The following is a 19,978-nucleotide window of genomic DNA, read 5'->3' on the forward strand; positions in this document are numbered from 1 at the left end:
ATTTAAAAGGGAGGTCCTCAAGGGCAGTAATATCTGGATTACACCCAGTGTTATGAGCTAGTGAGGGTAGGAATAGGAGTATAAAGCAGATGAATGTATGGCTGAGGGGCTGGTGTATGGGAGAAGGATTCACATTTTTGGATCTTTGGAATCTCTTCTGGGGTGGAAGTGACCTGTACAAGAAGGACGGATTGAACCTGAACTGGCAGGGAGATTTGCTAGAGCTGCTCAGCAGGATTTAAACTAGTAAGGAAGGGAAGTGGGATCCAGGGAGATTGTGAGGAAAGAGGTCAATCTGAGACTGGTAGAGCTGAGAACAGAAGCAAGTCAAACAGTCAGGGCAGGCAAGGACAAAGGTCGAAAAAAAACTGCATTTATTTTAATGCAAGAGGCTTAACAGGGAAGGCAGATGAACTCCGGGCATGGTTAGGAACATGGGACTGGGATATCATAGCACTTACAGAGATGTGGCTCAGGGATGTTCAGGACTGGCAGCTTAATGTTCCAAGGTACAAATGCTAGAAGAAGGATAGAAAGGAGGCAAGAGAGATCGCGGTGGCGTTTTTGATAAAGGAGAGCATTATAGCTGTACTGAGGGAGGCTTATTTGGGTGGAACTGAGAAATAAGAAAGGGATGATCACCTTATTGGGATTGTATTTTAGATCTCCTAATAGTCAGAGGGAAATTGAGAAACACATTTGTGAGCAGATTTCAGTTATCTGTAGGAACAATAGATTTAGATCAGAGTAGATTCCCTGTAATGTGGAAACAAGATCCTTCAGCACAACTAGTCCACACACCGACCCACCGAAGACGCATTTCCTCTGCACTAATGCACCTAGCACTACGGGCAATTTAGCGTGGCCAATTCACCTGACCTGCACGTTTTTTGGATTGTGGGAGGAAACTGGAGCACCCGGAGGACCCCCATGCAGACACAGAGAATGTGCAAACTCCACACAGACAGTCACCCGCGGCTGGAATTGAACCTGGGACCCTGGTGCTGTGAGACAGCAGTGCTAACCACTGAGCCACCGTGGTTATTATAGGGAATTTTAACTTTCCAAACATAGACTGGGACTGTCATAGTGTTAAGAGTTTAGATGGAGAGAAATTTGTTCAGTGCGTACAAGAAAATTTTCTGATTCAGTATGTGGATGTATCTACTAGAGAAGGTGCAAAACTTGACCTACTCTTGGGAAATAAGGCAGCGCAGGTGACTGAGGTGTCAGTGGGGGAGCATTTTGGGACCATAACACACTCAGTTTTAAAATAGTGATGGAAAAGAACATTTTGGATCTAAAAGTTGAAGCTCTAAACTGGAGGAAGGGTAATTTTGATTGTATTAGGCAAGAACTTTCAAAAGCTGATTGGGGCAGATATTTGCAGGTAAAGAGATGGTTAGAAAATGGGAAGCCTTTGGAAATGAGATAACGAAAATTCAGAGACAGTATATTTCTATTAGGGTGAATGGAAAGGCTGGTAGATGTAGGGAATGCTGGATGATGAGAGAATTTGAGGGTTTGGTTAAGAAAAAGAAGGAAGCATATGTCAGGTATAGAGAGGATAGATTGAGTGAATCCTTAGACTATAAAGGCAGTGGGAATAAACTTAAAAGGGAAATCAGGAGGGCAAGAAGAGACATGAGGTAGCTTTGGCAAATAGGGCTAAGGAGAATCCAGAGGGTTTTTAGAAATCCGTTTAAGGACAAAAAGGTAACTAGGAAGAGAATAGGGCCCTTCAAAGATCAGCAAAGCGGCCTTTGTGTGAAGCCGCAGGAGATGGGGGAGATACTAAACTAGTATTTTGGATCAGTATTTAATGTGGAAAAGGACGTGGAAGATATAGAATGTAGGGAAATAGATGGTGACATCTTTAAGATTGTCCATATTATAGAGGAGGAAGTGCTGGATGTTTTGAAACGCAAAAAAGTGGATAAATTTCCAGGACCTGATCAGGTGTATTCTAGAACTCTGGGAAACTAGGAAAACTTGTGGGTGGCACAGTGGTTAGCACTGCTGCCTCACAGTGCCAGAAACCCGGGTTCAATTCCCGCCTCAGGCGACTGACTGTGTGGAGTTTGCATGTTCTCCCTGTGTCTGCGTGGGTTTCCTCCCACAGTCCAAAGATGTGCGGGTCAGGTGAATTGGCCATGCTAAATTGCCCGTAGTGTTAGGTAGGGGGTAAATGTAGGGGTATGGGTGGGTTGCGCTTCAGCGGGTCGGTGTGGACTTGTTGGGCCGAAGGGCCTGTTTCCACACTGTAAGTAATCTAACCTAATCAGATTGATGGGTCCCTTACTGAGATATTTATATCATTGATGGTTAAAAGTGAGGTGACGGAGTATCGTGGTACCACTATTTATGGAACGTGGAAAGCATAAGCCAGGGAACTGTAGACTGGTGAGCTGACGTTGGTAGTGGGCAAGTTGTTGGAGGGAATCCTGAGGGACAGGATTTATACATATTTGGGAAGGCAAGACTGATTAGGGATAGTCAACATCATGTGTGTGGGAAATCATGTCTCGTGAACTTGATTGAATTTTTTGAAGAAGTTACAAAGAGGATTGATAATGACAGAGTGGTGGACATGATCTATATAGACTTCAGTAAGGCGTTCAACAAAGTTCCCCGTGGAAGACTGATTAGCAAAGTTAGACTTCATGGAATACAGGGAGGAGCAGCCATTTAGATACAGAACTGGCTCAAAGGTAATAGACAGAGGGTGGTGGTGGAGGGTTGCTTTTCAGACTGGAGGCCTGTGACCAGTGGAGTGCCACAAGGATCGGTGCTGGGTCCATTACTTTTTGTCATTTATATAAATGATTTGGATGTGAACGTTGGAGGTATAGTTAGCAAGTTTGAAGATGACACCAAAATTGGAGGTGTAGTGGACAGGGAAGAAGGTTACCTCAGATTACAACAGGATCTGGACCAGATGGGCTAATGGCTGTGGAGTGGCAGTTGGAGTTTAATTTAGATAAACGTGAGGTGCTGCGTTTTGGGAAAGCAAATCTTAGCAGAACTTATACACTGAATGGTAAGGCCCTAGGGAGTGTTGCTGAACAAAGAGACCTTTTGAGTGCAGGTTCATAGCTCCTTGAAAGTAGAGTCACAGGTAAATAGGATAGTGATGCAGGTGTTTGGTATGCTTTCCTTTATTGGTCAGAGCATTAAGTATGGGGAGTTGGGAGGTCATGTTGCGCTGTACAGGACATTGGTTCGGCTACCTTTGGAATATTGCGTGCAATTCTGGTCTCCTCCCTATTTGAAGAACATTGTGAAACTTGAAAGGGTTCAGAAAAGATTTACAAGGATGTTGCCAGGGTTGGAGGATTTGAGCTACAGGGAGAGGCTGAACAAGCTGGGGCTGTTTTTTTCTGGAGTGTCAGAGGCTGAGGGGTGACCTTGTAGAGAATTATAAAATCATGAGGGACGTGGATAGGGTAAATAGACAAAGTCTTTTCCTTGGGGTGGGGGAGTCCAGAACTAGAGGGCATATGTTTAGAGTGAAAGGGGAAAGATATAAAAGAGGCCAAAGGGGCAACTTTTTGAACAAAGGGCAGTATGTGTATGGAATGAGGTGCCAGAGGAAGTGGTGTAGGCTGGTACAATTACAAATTTAAAAGGCATCTGGATGGGTATATGAATAGGAAAAGTTTAGAGAAATATGGGCCAAGTGCTGACAAATGGGACTAGATTAGGTTGGATTATCTGGTCGGCATGGACAAGTTGGACCAAAGGGTCTGTTTCCGTGCTGTACATTTCTAAGTCTATATGGACATATAATAGTGAGCTATAGTTTCCTGAAATTATGTTGCATTACCACATGCACATTAAAACTACGGAGAGCATATACTGGAGATTTACCGGGATAATTCCATAGATTATATAAAATTTGAGGAGGGGCTGGCAAGATCAGATTTATCTCTGCTGTGCACCATGCATCATGCTTTTACCTTAGAGTCAGGAGGTTGTAGTTCTGGTCTTACTCCAGAGACATGAGCAGAATAATCTTTGCTGTTGTTCCACTACAGTACTGTGTGAGTGCTTCACTATTGGAGGTGCTGACTGTTATATGAGGCATTAAATCAGCTCTGTTGTTTCCATCACACTGTTTTAAAGAGGTGTTCATGTTATCCTTGATATTCAGGTCTGTATTTTATGAGAGAATCAATAATTATGTGGTGAAGCTGAAACCATAACCAAGTCACCACAAACTTATTGAATAGAGGAACAGGGTTCCTGCTGCTGAGTCCTATTCAAGGTTTTAAAATGTGTTTATATAGTGGTTCAACAGCAAAATCTTAATCAAAATATGGTGCCCTTAAAAAAAACAATTTTTATATATGAGTGTATATGTGAAGATGCAAATTAGGGACAGGAGTACACCCTTTGGCTCATTGAGCATACTCCATCATTCATTGAGATCATGGCTGATCCAATTGAGGCCTAAACCCCAATTCTGACTATCCACAACCTTGGACTCCCTTGTTGGTCAAAATTCTATCAACCTCTATCCTAAAAACATAACTCCCAACCTTCTGAGAGGAAAGAATTCTCCTCATCATCTCAAATTCAAGACTCCTAAGTTTAAACTGTCTCCCTTCATTCGTTCGAAAGAGGAATATCCTTTCATCACCAGCTTGTCAGGCTGTCTCATTGGATATCACCTTGAACACCTTGTAATGTAGTCAAACAATCCTGGATGCTAAACTTCTCATTTAATGACTCATGTAGGAGAGCATTTCGGTGATAGTGGCCACAAGTACCTCACCTTTACCATAGCCATGGAGAGGGATAGGAGCAGACAGTATGGGAAGGTATTTAATTGGGGAAGGGGAAATTATCTTGTTATTGGACAGGAGCTGTGGAGTATAAATTGACAACAATTGTTCAACAGGAAAAGCACAGCAGAAATGTGGAGGCACTTGTTGCGAGTGTTGGAGCATGGTGGCTCAGTGGTTAGCACTGCTGCCTCACAGCACCAGAGTCCCACGTTCATTTCCAGCCTTGAGTGTCTGTCTGTGTAGAGTTTGCACATTGTCCCTGTGTCTGTGTGTTTTTTCTCCGTGTGCTCGGATTTCCTCCCACAGTCCAAAGACGTGCAGGCCAGGTAAATTGGCCATGGGAAATTGTCCATAGTGTTAGGTGCATTAGTCAGAGTGAAATGGGTCTGGGTGGGTTACTCTTTGGGGCGTCGGTGTGGACTGGTTGGGCTGAAGGGCCTGTTTCCACACTGTAGGGAATCTAATCTAATAACTTTGTCCCACTGAGACAGGCAAGGAATGGTATGGTGAAAGAGCCTTGGATGGCAAGAGCAGAGGAGCTTCTTGTCAGGAGGAAGCTTACTTAAAGTTGGGCAAGCAAGGATCTGGCACTGCTTCAGAGGATTACAGGGTAGCTAGGAAAGAACTTCAAAAATGGACTGAGGAGAACGAAGTGGGGGATGAAAAAGCTTTGGTGGGAAGAATTAGGGAAAACCTAAAGTTGTTCCACACATATGTGAGGAATAAGAGAATGATCAAAGAGAGGATAGGGCCAATCAGGGGCAGTGGAGTGAACTTGTGCCTGGAGTCTGAAGAAGTAGGAGAGGCCATATTGAGTTTCTTTTCCTTCATTATTCACTAGAGAGAGGTACCTTGTTGATAGTGAGAACACCGTGGACCAGGTTAAAGGCTTGAACAAATTGATATTAAGTAAGTAGATGTGCTAGAAATTCTGGGAAGCATCAATATAGTTAAGTTCCAAGGCTGGACCAGATACATCTAAGGTTACTACAGGGAGCGAGGAATGAGATTGCTGCACCTCCGGTGATGATCTTTGCAACCTCACTCTCCACGGGAGGAGTACCGGATGATTGACGGGAGGTGAATGCTCTTCCTCCGTTCGAGAAAGAGAATCGGGAAATCCCTGGGAATTACAGACCAGTCATCTTAGGTCTGTGATAAACAACGTTCTGGAAAGGATCCTGAGGGATAGGATTAATGACTATTTGGGAAAACATAGTTTGATTAAAGACAGTCCGCATGGCTTTGTGAGGGGCAGGTCATGAAGGTTGAGCAGTGGATGTGATGTATATGGATTTCATTAAGGCATTTGATAAGGTTCCCCACGGTAGGCTCATTCAAAAAGTTAGGAGGTATGGAATACAGGGAAGTTTGGCTGTCTGAAAGAAGACAGCGAGTAGATGGAAAATATTCCACCTGGAGGTCGGTGACCAGTGGTGTCCCACAGGGATCTGTTCTTGGCCTCTGCTCTTTGTAGATTTTATAAATGACTTGGATGAAGAAGTGGGAGGGTGGATTTGTACATTTGCTGATGACAGAAAGGTCAGTGGGTGTTGTAGCTAGTGTCGAGGGCTGTTGTAGGCTACAACATGACATTGACAGGATGCAGAGCTGGGCTGAAGAGTGGCAGATGGAGTTCAACCTGGATAAATGTGAAATGATTTATTCTGGAAGATCAAATTTGAGTGCTGAATACAGAGTTAAAGACAAGATTCTTGGCATTGTTAAGGAACAGTGGGATCTTGGGGTCCATGTACATAGTCCCTCAAAGTTGCCATCCAAGTTGATAGGGTTGTTAAAAAGGCGTATGGTGTGTTGGCTTTCAATAACAGGGAGGTTGAGTTTCAGAGCCACAAGGCTTTGCCGCAGCTCTATAAAACCCTTGTTAGACCACACTTGGAATATTGTGGCCAGTTCTTGACCCCTCATTATAGGAAGGATGTAGATGCTTTAGAGAGGGTGCAGAGGAGATTTACCAGGATGCTGCCTGGATTGGAGGGCATGTCTTATGAAGAGAATTTGAGGGAGATCGTACATTCCACATTGGAGAGAAGAAGGAAGAGAGGTGACTTGATAGAGGTGGACAGGGTAATGAAAGGCTTAGATAGAGTGGATAACCAGAGATATTTCCCAGGGCAGAAATGGCTGTCACAATTTTAAGGTGATGGGAGGAAGGTATAGGGGAGATATCCGAGGTAGCTTTTTTATGCAAAGAGTGGTGGGTGTGTGGAATGCACTGCTAGTGGTGATAGTAGAGTCGGAGACATGAGGGACATTTAAGCGACTGCTGGAGAAGTACATGGACAGCAGTAAATTGAGGTGTGTGTAGGTTAGATTTACCTTAGATTAAGGTAAATGCTCGGCACATCGTGAGCCGTAGGGCCTGTACTGTGATGTAAATTCCAGAGATTAAATGTAAAGTTGCTTTGATCCCAGAGGACCATAGGCCTTGATTCTCATTAGAGAAAGGTGATTGTCGGTGTTTTAACCCAAGGACCACCTTGCCTCAGGAAAAGTTAAGAATCCTTCGTGGTAACCTCAGCTAGCGTGGAAATTGAACCCACAAAATTGTATTGCAAACCAGTCATTCAGCCAACTGAGCTAATGGCTGCTGATGACATGACCACTGTTGATGGAGAAGGGTGGTGGTTGTGTGAGGGGTCAGTCTCAAAACCAGGATTCACTATAGCTAGTGGAGGTTAGATTAGATTAGATTACCTACAATGTGCCCAACAAGTCCACACCTACCCTCCGAAGAGCAATTCACCCTGACTAATCCACCGAACACCACGGACAATTTAGCATGGCCAAGTCACCTAATTTGCGCATCTTTGACTGTGGGAGGAAACCGGAACACCCGGAGGAAACTCACACAGACACGGGGAGAACGTGCAAACTCCACACAGACAGTTGCCCGAGGTGGGAATTGAACCCAGGTCACTGGCGCTGTGCGGCAGCAGTCCTAACCACTGAGCCACTGTACTGTTACATAACTAGGTAGTGTGATTTCACAATGAAATTTAAACAGGAGAATGCCAGTCTTAAATTTGAGCTACAGGGAACAAATGCAACTTAGGTGAATGGTACTTGCTCCAGGTTAGAGAATTGCAGCAAGGTTTCAGTTTAGCTTGAATTTATGAATATCAGCAGCTGGATATCCGAGTCTGTGATAAAAATGTTTAATAGAAGAATGCGGGAGAGCCAAGGGACAAACACTGATGCTGACAAATGAGAATAGGAGAGACAATGTTGGCACTTGTAGGGTTTCGGTTGGTTGGTAGGGGGAGGGCTGCTGTTGGGGAGTGGGTAGTGCTGATGCTTACCTGTGGGTAGAGGGGCAGGGTAGCACTGACATTCGTATGGTGGGGATGTTTCTGGGGAACATTATTGTGTTGACCTCACAGCTTTCTATGAATCATACTTTACTCCCTTTTTCACAGGATATAATTGATACGGGTAAAACAATGCAGACTCTGCTGAGCATGTTGCAAGATTACAAACCCAACATGGTGAAAGTGGTGAGGTAAGCGTCGTGTGAAACCTATCCAATGATCAACTTAAACAGTGGATAATAGATTGCCGAAATAGCTTATGGCCTGTGTTATTGTCAGCTCCAGAATCTCCAAACCTACATCTGTTATTGTTAATTTCAGTTCACATCCCATGATCCCTGACACCACAACCTTATCGAACCAGGTGTTTTTCAGAATATGTCCCAATTCTTGGGGCATCAACCCTTTGGGGGACTGCTCCTGCTGTCACAGAAAAATGCTTCAGCTATTTGCATCAAATCTTATCATCTCGCTTTGAGCAGAATTTTGGCAGAGAGGTAACACTTATTGCGACAAGTCCTGATGAACCTATCCCAACAGTCACTGCATCAGAGGTCAGATTGATTTTCTTTCGTGTGAATCCTAGGAAAGCGATGGGACCAGACAGAGAACCAGGTCTTCTTGGACATCTCCAACCTCTCCCTGCAGCAGGCCACTGTTCCTGCCTGTTTCAGGAGGGTCAACATCATCCCTGTGCCTAAGAAGGCTCATGCAGAATGTCTCAATGACTACCGCCCAGTGGCCCGAACTTTGGTGGGCATGAAGTGCTTTGAAAGGCTGGTCATGGTATTAATCAATTCCAGCCTCCCCACCAATCTTGACCCACTCCAATTTGCCTATCGGACCAACAGATCCATGTCAGATGCCAAATCGCTTGCCCTTCATTTGTCCTTAGAACATCTTGATACCAAGAACAGCTACGTAAGAATCCTACTCATTGACTACGGTTCAGCCTTCAACGCTATTATCCCCTCGAGACTGATTACTAAACTTAGTGATCTCGGACTAAGCCCTACTCTCTGCAACTGGATCCTCAGTTTCCTGACCCACAGGCCACAATCAGTGAAGATTGGGGGCAATATTTCATCCTCACTAACACTCAACACTGGAGCCCCCCAGGGGTGCGTACTCAGCCCCCTACTGTACACCCATGACTGCATCATCAAATACCAGACTAATGCCACTTACAAGTTCACTGATGACACCACCATAGTCGGTTGAATCTCAGATGACAGCGAAACAGACGACAGAAGGGAGGTGGGAGACCTGGAAAAATGATGCATTGAGAACAACCGAGCTCTCAATGCCAGCAAAACCAAGGAACTCATTATTGACTTTCAGCGAGATGTTACTCATACCCCCCTACACAGTAACAGCACAGAGGTGGAACGAGTGGAGAGTGTAAAGCTCCTGAGAGTGGTTATCCACAACAAGCTTTCTTGGACTCTTCATGTTGACGCACTCGTTACAAGGGCCCAACAACGTCTCCTCTTTCTCAGGCAGCTGAGGAAATTCGGCATGATGGTGAATACCCTTGCTAACTTTTATAAGTGCGCCATCGAGAGCATTCTGTCTGGATGTATCACCACCTCGTCTGGCAACTGTACCACTCAAGATCAGAGACGGTTACAGAGAGTGGTGAACTCGGCCCAGACGATCACTAAGGCCAATCTCCCATCTATAGAATCCATCTCCCAGGCCCACTGTCAAGGAAAGGCCGCCAGCATTCTCAAAGATCCATCCCACCCTGACAATGTTTTTCGAAACCTCTACCATCGGGGAGAAGGTACAGAAGCCAGAACACACGCATCAGCTGATTTCATAACAGCTTCTACCCTAGAATACTGAATGGACTCACAACTCTTAACATTCGCCTGTACCTCTGTTTTTGTTTTTGCCACTGATTACCTATTATTTACTTTTCTATGCTACTTAACTCCGTGATCTGCCTGTATTGCTAAGACAAAGCTTTTCACTGTGCCTCGGTACATGTGACAATAAATTAAATTAAATTTTCTCAGATTTTTACCCAAAATCACACTTCCTTGTGTGGATGTTTCGAGCAATTTGTTTGATTTATTAATTATTTTCCTTTGTTAATACACTGTCTTGGAAGGAGGGATTGAATTTGGAAAAACAGGATTTAATATCATCTGAAATGACTAATCTAATGTGTTTCTTAAATGTTGGAACCATTGGACTCTGGTTTACCATTATTTGTATTGTTAACATTTTCTGCTCGACTCTGCAATTCTAATGGCAATTGAGTGTGTGAGATTGTCATTTCATGATTTCACTAATGCTCTCTTCTTCCTTAATAGTCTGCTGGTTAAACGAACTCCTCGAAGTGTGGGCTATCGACCAGACTGTGAGTATTGCATTTCAATCCAGGATGTCTTTCAATCTGTAATTGCCTCCGAATCATTATTTCCTCTAAGCAGTGCAGTAAGGCATAGTCCGCACGCAAACCACTGATACATCAGTCCCATTAGATTACTGAGTGAGAAAGGGAATCACACATTTCAGTATGTTGCTGGTGTGCTTCAAACAATAAATTAGAGGCAATGTTGTTCAGAACACAGCTCATTTATCAAATACCTTCATGAATTAAACTCCAAGGGCTGGCATTAATTCCTCCAATCCCTGATCATTGCTCCAGTTTTAAGTAAAATCCAATGAATAAGTCATCTTTCTCTATAAAAGCAGCATAAATTCTGATTATGTGTCTTAATAGAGAACTACTGGCCCTAACTACTCGTAGCCTTTAATATCTAACTTGTCTAAATCCACCTTCCTGCTCACCACCTGTAGCCTTTAATATTCAACTCTCTGCTGTGCTCGAGACCTTTTTAACATCCTACTTTCTAAGCTATTAGTGAATTTCCTTCAATAGACTGTGCTTCAATTCAAACTTAGGTTAGTTTAGAAAGAGCCAACACTCAGGAGTTTAATGTCTTGGAGAAAGTGAGGACTGCAGATGGTGGAGAGTCAGATATTGAAACGTGTTCAGCTGGAAAAGCACAGCAGATCAGGCAAATCTGAGGAGCAGCAGAGTCGATGTTTTGGGTATAAGCTCTTCATCAGGATTGTGGAGGGGGAAAGGAGCTGGGAGATAAATGTGTGCATGTGGTTGGGGGAAGGTAGCTGTGAAGGCAATAGTTGGATGCAGATGGGGGGTAATTGTGATAGGTCGATGGTAATGGTGGAGCAGATAGGCGGGAAGGAAGGTAGGTCAAGAGGGCGGTGCTGATATTGAGGATTGGATCTGGGATGAGAAGTGGGGAGGGGAGATTGGGAAATCAGTGAAGTTGATGTTGATGCCGTGTGATTGAAGGGTCCCAAGATGGAAGAAGAGGTGTTGTTCCTCCAGTCAGCGGTATCATGTTTGGATCAGTTTTGTTCTGCATGCTTGCTTGAATCTTGGGTTGAACATGAAGCATTAATAAATTATTCCTGATGTTTAGATAGTTCCAATACTATGTTGTTGTTGATCATGAATGTGCTTAAAGGATGATCCCAAGGGATCTGCGCCCATAATATCAAAGTCCAAGCTGTGCTGGATGTTCAACATTGCCATGTTAAATTTTGCATTAATTGTCACTTTGCAAATATTTCACTCATCTTAATGAACTTTACTTACAGTCGTTGGTTTTGAAGTTCCCGACAAGTTTGTGGTTGGATATGCACTCGACTATAATGAATACTTTAGAGACTTAAATGTAAGTAATTCACAATTTTTCGTTCTCGTTCTCTCTCTCTCTCTCTCCCCCGTTACTCCCCCTCTTACTTTCTCTCTCTCCCCCGTTCCCCCCTCTCTCTCTCTCTCTCTCTCGTTCTCCTCTCTCTCTCTCTCTCGTTCCCACTCTCTCTCCCTCTCATTCCCCCACTCTCTCTCTCTCTCTCTCTCTCTCTCTCTCTCCCTCTCTCTCTCGTTCCCCCCTCTCTCGTTCCCCCCTCTCTCATTCCCCCCTCTCTCTCACTCTTTCGTTCCCCCCCCTCTCTCTCTCTCTCTCTCTCTCTCTCTCTCTCTCTCCCCCATTCCCTCTCTCCCTCTCTCTCTCTCTCTCGTTCCCCCTCTCTCTCTCATTCTCTCTCTCTCTCTCTCTCTCTCTCTCTCTCTCTCTCTCCCGTTCCCCCTCTCTCACTCACTCTCTCTTTCTCTCTCTCTCACTCTCTCCCGTTCCCCCTCTCTCACTCACTCTCTCTCTCTCTCTCTCACTCTCTCTCTCTCTCTCTCTCCCGTTCCCCCTCTCTCACTCTCTCTCTCTCTCTCCCTCTCTCCCGTTCCCCCCTCTCACTCTCTCTCTCTCTCTCTCTCTCTCTCGCTCTCTCTCGTTTCCCCTCTCTCTCTCTCTCATTCCCTCTCTCTCATTCCCTCCCTCTCTCTCATTCCCTCTCTCTCTCTCATTCCCTCTCTCTCTCTCGTTCCCTCTCTCTCTCTCGTTCTCTCTCTCTCTCTCTCTCTCTCTCTCTCCTGTTCCCCCTCTCTCTCTCTCCCGTTCCCCCTCTCTCACTTTCTCTCTCTCTCTCTCTCTCCCCCGTTCCCCCTCTCTCTCTCTCTCTCTCGTTCCCACTCTCTCTCCCTCTCATTCCCCCTCTCTCTCTCTCTCCCTCTCTCTCTCGTTCCCCCCCCCTCTCTCGTTCCCCCCTCTCTCTCACTCTCTCTCTCGTTCCCCCCCACACTCTCTCTCTCTCTCTCACATTCCCTGTCTCTCGTTCTCTCTCTCTCTCTCTCTCTCGTTCTCTCTCTCTCTCTCTCTCTCGTTTTCTCTCTCTCTCTCACCCTCTCTCTCCCTCTCTCATTCCCTCTCCCTCTCTCTCTTGTTCCTCCTCTCTCTCTCTCTCTCTCATTCCCTCTCTCTCCTCTCTCTCTCTCTCGTCCCCCCTCTCTCTCTCTCTCTCTCTCTCTCCCATTCCCCCGTTCTCTCTCTCTCGTTCCCCCCCTCTCTCTCTCGTTCCCCCCTCTCTCTCATTTCCCCACTCTCTCTCTCTCCCTCTCTCTCGTTCCCCCCTCTCTCTCATTCCCCCTCTCTCACTCTCTCGTTTCCCCCCCACACTCTCTCTCTCTGTCTCTCCCATTCCCTGTCTCTCGTTCCCTCTCTCTCCCTCTCTCTCTCTCTCTCTCTCTCGTTGCCCCCCTCTCTCTCTCTCTCTCTCGTTCTCTCTCTCTCTCGTTTTCTCTCTCTCTCATTCCCTCTCTCTCATTCCCTCTCTCTCCTCTCTCTCTCTCGTTCCCCCTCTCTCTCTCTCTCCCGTCCCCTCTCTCTCTCTCTCTCTCTCTCTCTCTCTCTCTCTCCCGTTCCCCCCCCCCTCTCTCTCTCTCTCTCTCCCTCTCTCTCGTTCCCCCTCTCTCGTTTCCCCCCACACACACACTCTCTCTCTCTCTCTCTCTCTCTCGTTCCCCCTCTCTCTCTCGTTCCCCCTCTCTCTCTCGTTCTCTCTCTCTCTCTCTCGTTCTCTCTCTCTCTCTCTCGTTCTCTCTCTCTCTCTCTCTCTCTCGTTCTCTCTCTCTTGTTCCTCCTCTCTCTCTCTCTCTCACATTCCCTCTCTCTCTCTCTCTCTCTCTCTCGTGTTTTCTCTCTCTCTCTCTCTCTCTCCCCCATTCCCCCGTTCTCTCTCTCTCTCTCGTTCCCACTCTCTCTCTCGTTCCCCCTCTCTCTCTCTCATTTCCCCACTCTCTCTCTCACATTCCCTCTCTCTCTCTCTCTCTCTCGTGTTTTCTCTCTCTCTCTCTCCCCCATTCCCCCGTTCTCTCTCTCTCTCTCGTTCCCACTCTCTCTCTCGTTCCCCCTCTCTCTCTCTCATTTCCCCACTCTCTCTCTCTCTCTCTCGTTCCCCCCTCTCTCTCGTTCCCCCCTCTCTCTCGTTCCCCCCTCTCTCTCGTTCCCCCCTCTCTCTCGTTCCCCCCTCTCTCTCGTTCCCCCCTCTCTCTCGTTCTCTCTCTCTCTCGTTCTCTCTCTCTCTCGTTCTCTCTCTCTCTCGTTCTCTCTCTCTCTCGTTCTCTCTCTCTCTCGTTCTCTCTCTCTCTCGTTCTCTCTCTCTCTTGTTCCTCCTCTCTCTCTCTCTCTCTCGTTTTCTCTCTCTCTCCTCTCTCTCTCTCGTTCCCCCTCTCTCTCTCTCTCGTTCCCCCCCTCTCTCTCTCTCTCTCTCGTTTCCCCCCCTCTCTCTCTCTCTCTCGTTTCCCCCCCTCTCGCTCTCTGTCTCTCGTTCCCCCCTCTCTCTCTCTGTCTCTCGTTCCCTCTCTCTCTCTCGTTCCCTCTCTCTCTCTCTCTCTCTCTCTCTCTCTCTCTCTCTCTCCCTCTCGTTCCCCCTCCCTCTCTCTTTCTCTCGTTTTCTCTCTCTCTGTCATTTTCTCTATCTATAGAGAAATTGGCACTCGCAGTCATCTATACATTAGAGAAAACCCCATCTAAACAAAATGATACCAGTGATGACAGAAATTGAGGCAGAGTGATAATTACAAAAAACTAAAAATAAGGTGATGCTGGAGACAAACCAAATGGTTGGACTAACATGATAGGTATAAGAGACACCAATTTTCACCTGACAAAGGAGCAGTGCTCCAAAAGCTTGTGATTTCAAATAAACCTGTTGGACTAGAACCTGGTGTCATGTGACCTCTGACCTTGTCTGACCAAAATGGATAAACTCTCACTTATTCACATTAAACTTCATTTGCTAAATTTTGACCCATTCACCTAACCTACACATATCCATTTGTAAATTTCTATTTTTTCATAGCAGCACACTTTCTCACCTATTTTAGTGTCATCTGTAAATCTGGCTGTCGTGTCTCTATCCCCGCACCCAAGTAATTAATATCGTTTGCAAATAGTTGGGGTCCAAGGGCAAACTAGTTGCGTCTTGTCATCTGGAAAAAGACCCATTCATCCCGACCTTCCACTTTCTGTTGGTTAGCCAATCTTCTATCCAAGCTAATAAATTACCCAAAAACCCACATGATCTTGCCTTGTGTATTAATCTTTTATGCAGCTCTTTATCAAATGCGTGCTGGAAGACCAGACGTGCTACACCTGGAGGACCCCCTTTATCCACTTTGCTTGCAATGTCTTTGGAGGGCGCTCTCATAAATTTGTCAGAAATAATTTACCCTTCATAAACCCTTCATGCTGACTCTGATAGCTCATATCCAGCTGGCTTTGTTTCCATTTGTGGAGTTTATATGCTTTTATTCCTTTAGAAGTTCATTCCACATGCCCACATTTACATCTGAATTCAGGTTGTCGATATAAACTAGACACTGGAATAATCCCAGCATCTAATCCTTGCTGCATTGACACGACTTATTTTCTCTTTCAGCATATTTGTGTAATCAGTGAAAAGGGAAGAGAGAAGTACAAGGCATGAGGTGTGTGGCACTTGGATGGACTGTCAGATTGCGATGGTTGAAATCAGCTGAAGACATTCAGTCTAGAAGATAATCTCTGGGGCTATGTGTTTGTTACTGTCAGTGAATTAGATATTTAAGGGCCCATCATGAACGTACTTAAGTATTTATTTTTGTACTGTAAAAACATAAAATTACAATCTATCATCACCTTTTGTTATATCCATTTCATTCTGCAGTTATTGCTTGAATTAAGTTGCTTGAAAAAAATTTGGTAAATTTTGTATGATTAGTGAGAAACCGTAAAGGAACCAGAAGTAGCAATAATCATGATAATGCAGGTGTTTCCACCATGGTGGCTTGAATGCTGCTAGTTTACATTAACCTGTGACTTATTCCTGCTACTGGAACTGGTCTTTCTGTCAAAGGGATGCCATCAAAGAGATTCTCCCACACTCTAAGAATTCATTATAGCTGTCAAGGTAGTAGCACACAAATCAGGGACTAGTGATGGTCCCCCAATTAAAATTCCACTGAACAGAGGAGTGTAATGTGTCGGATTGAGGTATTGCCTGTCACTGGACAGTAAGACCAAGAGAGATGCGTCTGATGGACCAACATCTTCTAGCCATAGGAGAGATGAATAGTACCTTGGGACAAGAATAAAGTTCCTTTTCTTTGCCCCACTTTCCGCTGTCTCAGTATACCCCACAGGATTTCCAGGAGCTCTCCTGCACCTCTGGTTTGCTGCAGTTGGTGTTCAGCATGAAGTTCTGTTAGCTGTTCAGGGATGAGCTGAGAGTAATCCTGCCTGTATTTCCCTTCTGGATTGTTACCAAAACTTTGTCCAGTCCACTTTACGTTATTAAACATTGATTAAACAAGTTACAAGGTAAGAGATTAGGGAAATTAAGAATTATGAAATATCATCTTAAATGTCTGACACCAAGATATGCTCCATTGAGAGAGATTCTGTGATGCATCATCCATCTGTAATTAAGGAAGCTAAGAATTGTATCAATTTGAAAGAAAAGACACGCTATAGAAAAAGACAAAGCACAGAAAGAGGCCATTCAGTCAGGCTGTAATAAACTAGGTGACAATTTTGAACCTGTTTTTCAGGACCTGGTCCCAAGCAGGTTCCAGCATTTCAGGTATATCCTGATTCATTTCACGTGAGTTCCAGGCACCTGTCGTCCAATGTTCCAGTTAGTTTTTTTTCTTCACAACTCCTCTGTTTACAGTATTGACTTGTTTCCAATGTTGGCATGCTCTGGGAATGCACAAGTCCAGTGGTATTATCAGTGGTTTGTAAATCCAGAAACTCAGGTAATGTTCTGGGGACCCAGGTTCGAATCCGGCTGCGGCAGATGGTGGAATTTGAAATCAATAAAAATCTAAATGATGACCATAAATCCATTGTCAAATGTTGCAAATATCCATCTGGCTCACTAATGTCCTTTTGGGACAGAAACTGCCATCTTTAGGTGATCTGGCCTCTGTGACTCCAAACTTACAGCAATGTGGTTGACTCTTAACTGTCCTCTGGGCGATTAGAGATGGGCAATAAATGTTGGCCTAGCTAGTCATGGCTGAAAATGTGTTGCTGGTTAAAGCACAGCAGGTCAGGCAGCATCCAAGGAACAGGAAATTCGACGTTTCGGGCCAGAGCCTAGTCATGTCCTCATCCAACAAATACTAAAACAAAAAAAGAGTCTGAGCAATTACCTGTAGCCAGACAGCTTAAAGGAAATGTTGCCATCATCCACTGAGTGAAATATTTTCCTCATGTCTGCTCTAATCCTTCTACCAATTGCCCTAAATCTGGGCTTCCAGTGTTTAACATCTTCAATAGAGGAAACAGGTCTTCACTGCCAATTCTATCCAAACCTCTCCTTATTTTGTACATTAGCCCCTTAGCCGCCTCTGTTCTAAAAATAATAACCTCTCCAATCTTTCCTCATAGCTGCAAGGTTCAAACCCTCACAACATTCTTGTAAATTTCCTGTCTACTCTCCCTAGAGCAATTGTGTTCTTTCTGTAGTGTGGTGACCAAAGGGTTCCCAATTTATGAACATCCAACTTACAATGTGTGTACTTTCAAATGCGATCCCATAAGGAGTGTAATTTTAACTCTCTGACATATAAATATTTCCTGCACTTATGCACAGCTGCTTTATATTGTCATGCATTAGGTTCATTAAAAATTAATGACCTGTGCACGTTCACTCTAAGGTCTCTTACTTTCTCTACCCTTTCAACATCCATTTATTATAATAACTACTGGCAAAACTCAGCAGATCTGGTAGTATTTGTGGGAAGAATGCAGAGTTAACATTTCAGGTTTTGGCTCAATGTTAACTCTGCTTTCTCCTCATTTATTGTTTATTCCCTTATTCTGTTTCCCCAAACACTCTCTCTCTTGGCGGAGCAGGTAAGGGCTGTTTGGCGGTGTCTCTTTGTAGTCACGGTTAAGTTTTTTTGTAACAGCTTAAATTTAAAAGTTTTTTTAAAAGCGCGGAGCGGACCCGGAAACTGGTGTAGCGCAAGCTTACCTGGGTAGGTTTTCCCAATAAAGGAGTTGGATGAACTTAGGATCATTCGGGAGGCAGAGGGGGTCATAGATCGGAGCTTTAGGGAAGTAGTAACTCCAAAGATTGCAGACAGATGGATGACAGTGAGGGGGACTGGGAGGAAGCAGCCAGTGCAGGGACCCCCTGCAGTTGTTCCCCTCAAGAACAAGTATACCATTTTGGATACTTGTGGGAGGGACGACTTACCAGGGGTAAGCAACGGGGTTCAGGCCTCTGGCACGGAGCCTGTCCCCGTCGCTCAGAAGGGAAGGGTGGAGAAGAGCAGAGTAATAGTTATTGGGGACTCGATAGTTCGGGGCACAGATGGGCGGTTTTGAGGGGGCAAGAGAGACTCAAGATTGGTTTGTTGCCTCCCAGGTGCAAGGGTACGTGACGTCTCTGATCGTGTTTTCCAGGTCCTTAAGGGGGAGGGGGAGCAGTCCGAAGTCATGGTCCACATTGGCGCCAACAACATTGGTAGGAAGAGGGATGAGGATGTTAGGCAGGCTTTCAGGGAGCTAGGTTGGAAGCTCAGAGCTAGAACAAACAGAGTCGAGGAATAGGGAGAGAGAGCAGTTAAATACGTGGCTACAGGGATGGTGCAGGAGGGAGGGATTCCGGTTTCTGGATAACGGGTTCTTTCTGGGGAAGGTGGGACCTCTATAAACAGGATGGTCTACACCTGAACCTGAGGGGCACCAGTATCCTTGGGGGGAGGTTTGCTAGTGCTCTTTGGGAGGGTTTAAACTAACTCCGCAGGGGCATGGGAACCTGGACTGTAGCTTTAGGGTACAGGACCTTGAGTGTAGGGAGGTTAGGAACATGGCATCAATCTCGAAGGAGGGTGCCTGTAAACAGGAAGGTGGCTTGAAGTGTGTATACTTCAATGCGAGAAGTATACGAAATAAGGTAGGTGAACTTGCAGCGTGGGTTGGTACCTGGGATTTCAATGTTGTGGCTATTACAGAGACATGGGTAGAACAGGGACAGGATTGGCTGTTGCAGGTTCCAGGGTTTAAATGTTTTAGTAGGGTCAGAGGTGGGGGTAAAAGAGGGGGAGGTGTGGCATTGCTTGTCAAAGATAGTATTACAGCGGTGGAAAGGACGATGGATGAAGACTTGCCATCTGAAGTAGTTTGGGCTGAGGTTAGAAATAGGAAAGGTGAGGTCCCCCTGTTAGGAGTTTTCTACAGGCCTCCTAATAGTCCGAGAGACGTAGAAGAAAGGATTGCGAGGATGATTCGGGAGAAGAGTGAAAGTAATAGGGTGGTTGTTAGGGGAGACTTTAACTTTCCAGATATTGACTGGGAAAGCGATAGCTCGAGTACATTAGATGGGTTGGTGTGCAGGAGGATTTCCGGACACGATATGTAGACAGGCCAACAAGAGGTGAGGCCATACTGGATTTGGTTCTGGATAATGAACCTGGCCAGGTGTTAGAATTGGAGGTAGGTGAGCACTTTGGGGACAGTGACCACAATTCGGTGACTTTTACTCTAGTGATGGAGAGAGATAAGTGTGCACTGCAGGGCAAGAATTATAGCTGGGGGCAGGGAAATTATGATGCGGTGAGGCATGACTTAGGATGCGTGGCTTGGAAAAGTAGGCTTCAAGGAAAGGGCACAATCGAAATGTGGAGCTTGTTCAAGGAGCAACTACTGAGTGTCCTTGATAAGTATGTACCTGTCACGCAGGGAGGAAAGGATCGTGTGAGGGAGCCGTGGTTTAGTAAGGAATTGGAATCCCTTGTTAAAGGCAAAAGGGCGGCCTATGTAAAGATGTGGCGTGAAGGTTCAATTGAGGTGATTGAGAGTTGTAAGGTAGCCAGGAAGGATCTAAAGAGAGAGCTAAGAGCAGCAAGAAGGGGACATGAAAAGTCCTTGGTTGGTAGGATTAGGGAAAACCCAAAGGCTTTCTATAGGTATGTCAGGAATA

General features: G+C 45.3%; 1 protein-coding gene across 1 annotated transcript in view; it reads left to right on the forward strand.

The window, feature by feature from the left end:
- hprt1 (hypoxanthine phosphoribosyltransferase 1) overlaps positions 1–15,680 on the forward strand; it is a 48,383-nt gene extending 32,703 nt beyond the window's left edge. Inside the window, exons 6-9 of the mRNA XM_060831998.1 lie at positions 8,231–8,313; positions 10,444–10,490; positions 11,765–11,841; positions 15,443–15,680. Coding sequence (XP_060687981.1) covers positions 8,231–8,313; positions 10,444–10,490; positions 11,765–11,841; positions 15,443–15,490 — 255 coding nt within the window. The 3' untranslated portion in view covers positions 15,491–15,680. The remainder of the gene's footprint in view (positions 1–8,230; positions 8,314–10,443; positions 10,491–11,764; positions 11,842–15,442) is intronic.
- Positions 15,681–19,978: the final 4,298 nt, after the last annotated feature.

The sequence above is a fragment of the Hemiscyllium ocellatum genome, chromosome 11 (assembly GCF_020745735.1).
Source record: "Hemiscyllium ocellatum isolate sHemOce1 chromosome 11, sHemOce1.pat.X.cur, whole genome shotgun sequence".
NCBI classification, from domain to species: Eukaryota; Metazoa; Chordata; class Chondrichthyes; order Orectolobiformes; family Hemiscylliidae; genus Hemiscyllium; species Hemiscyllium ocellatum.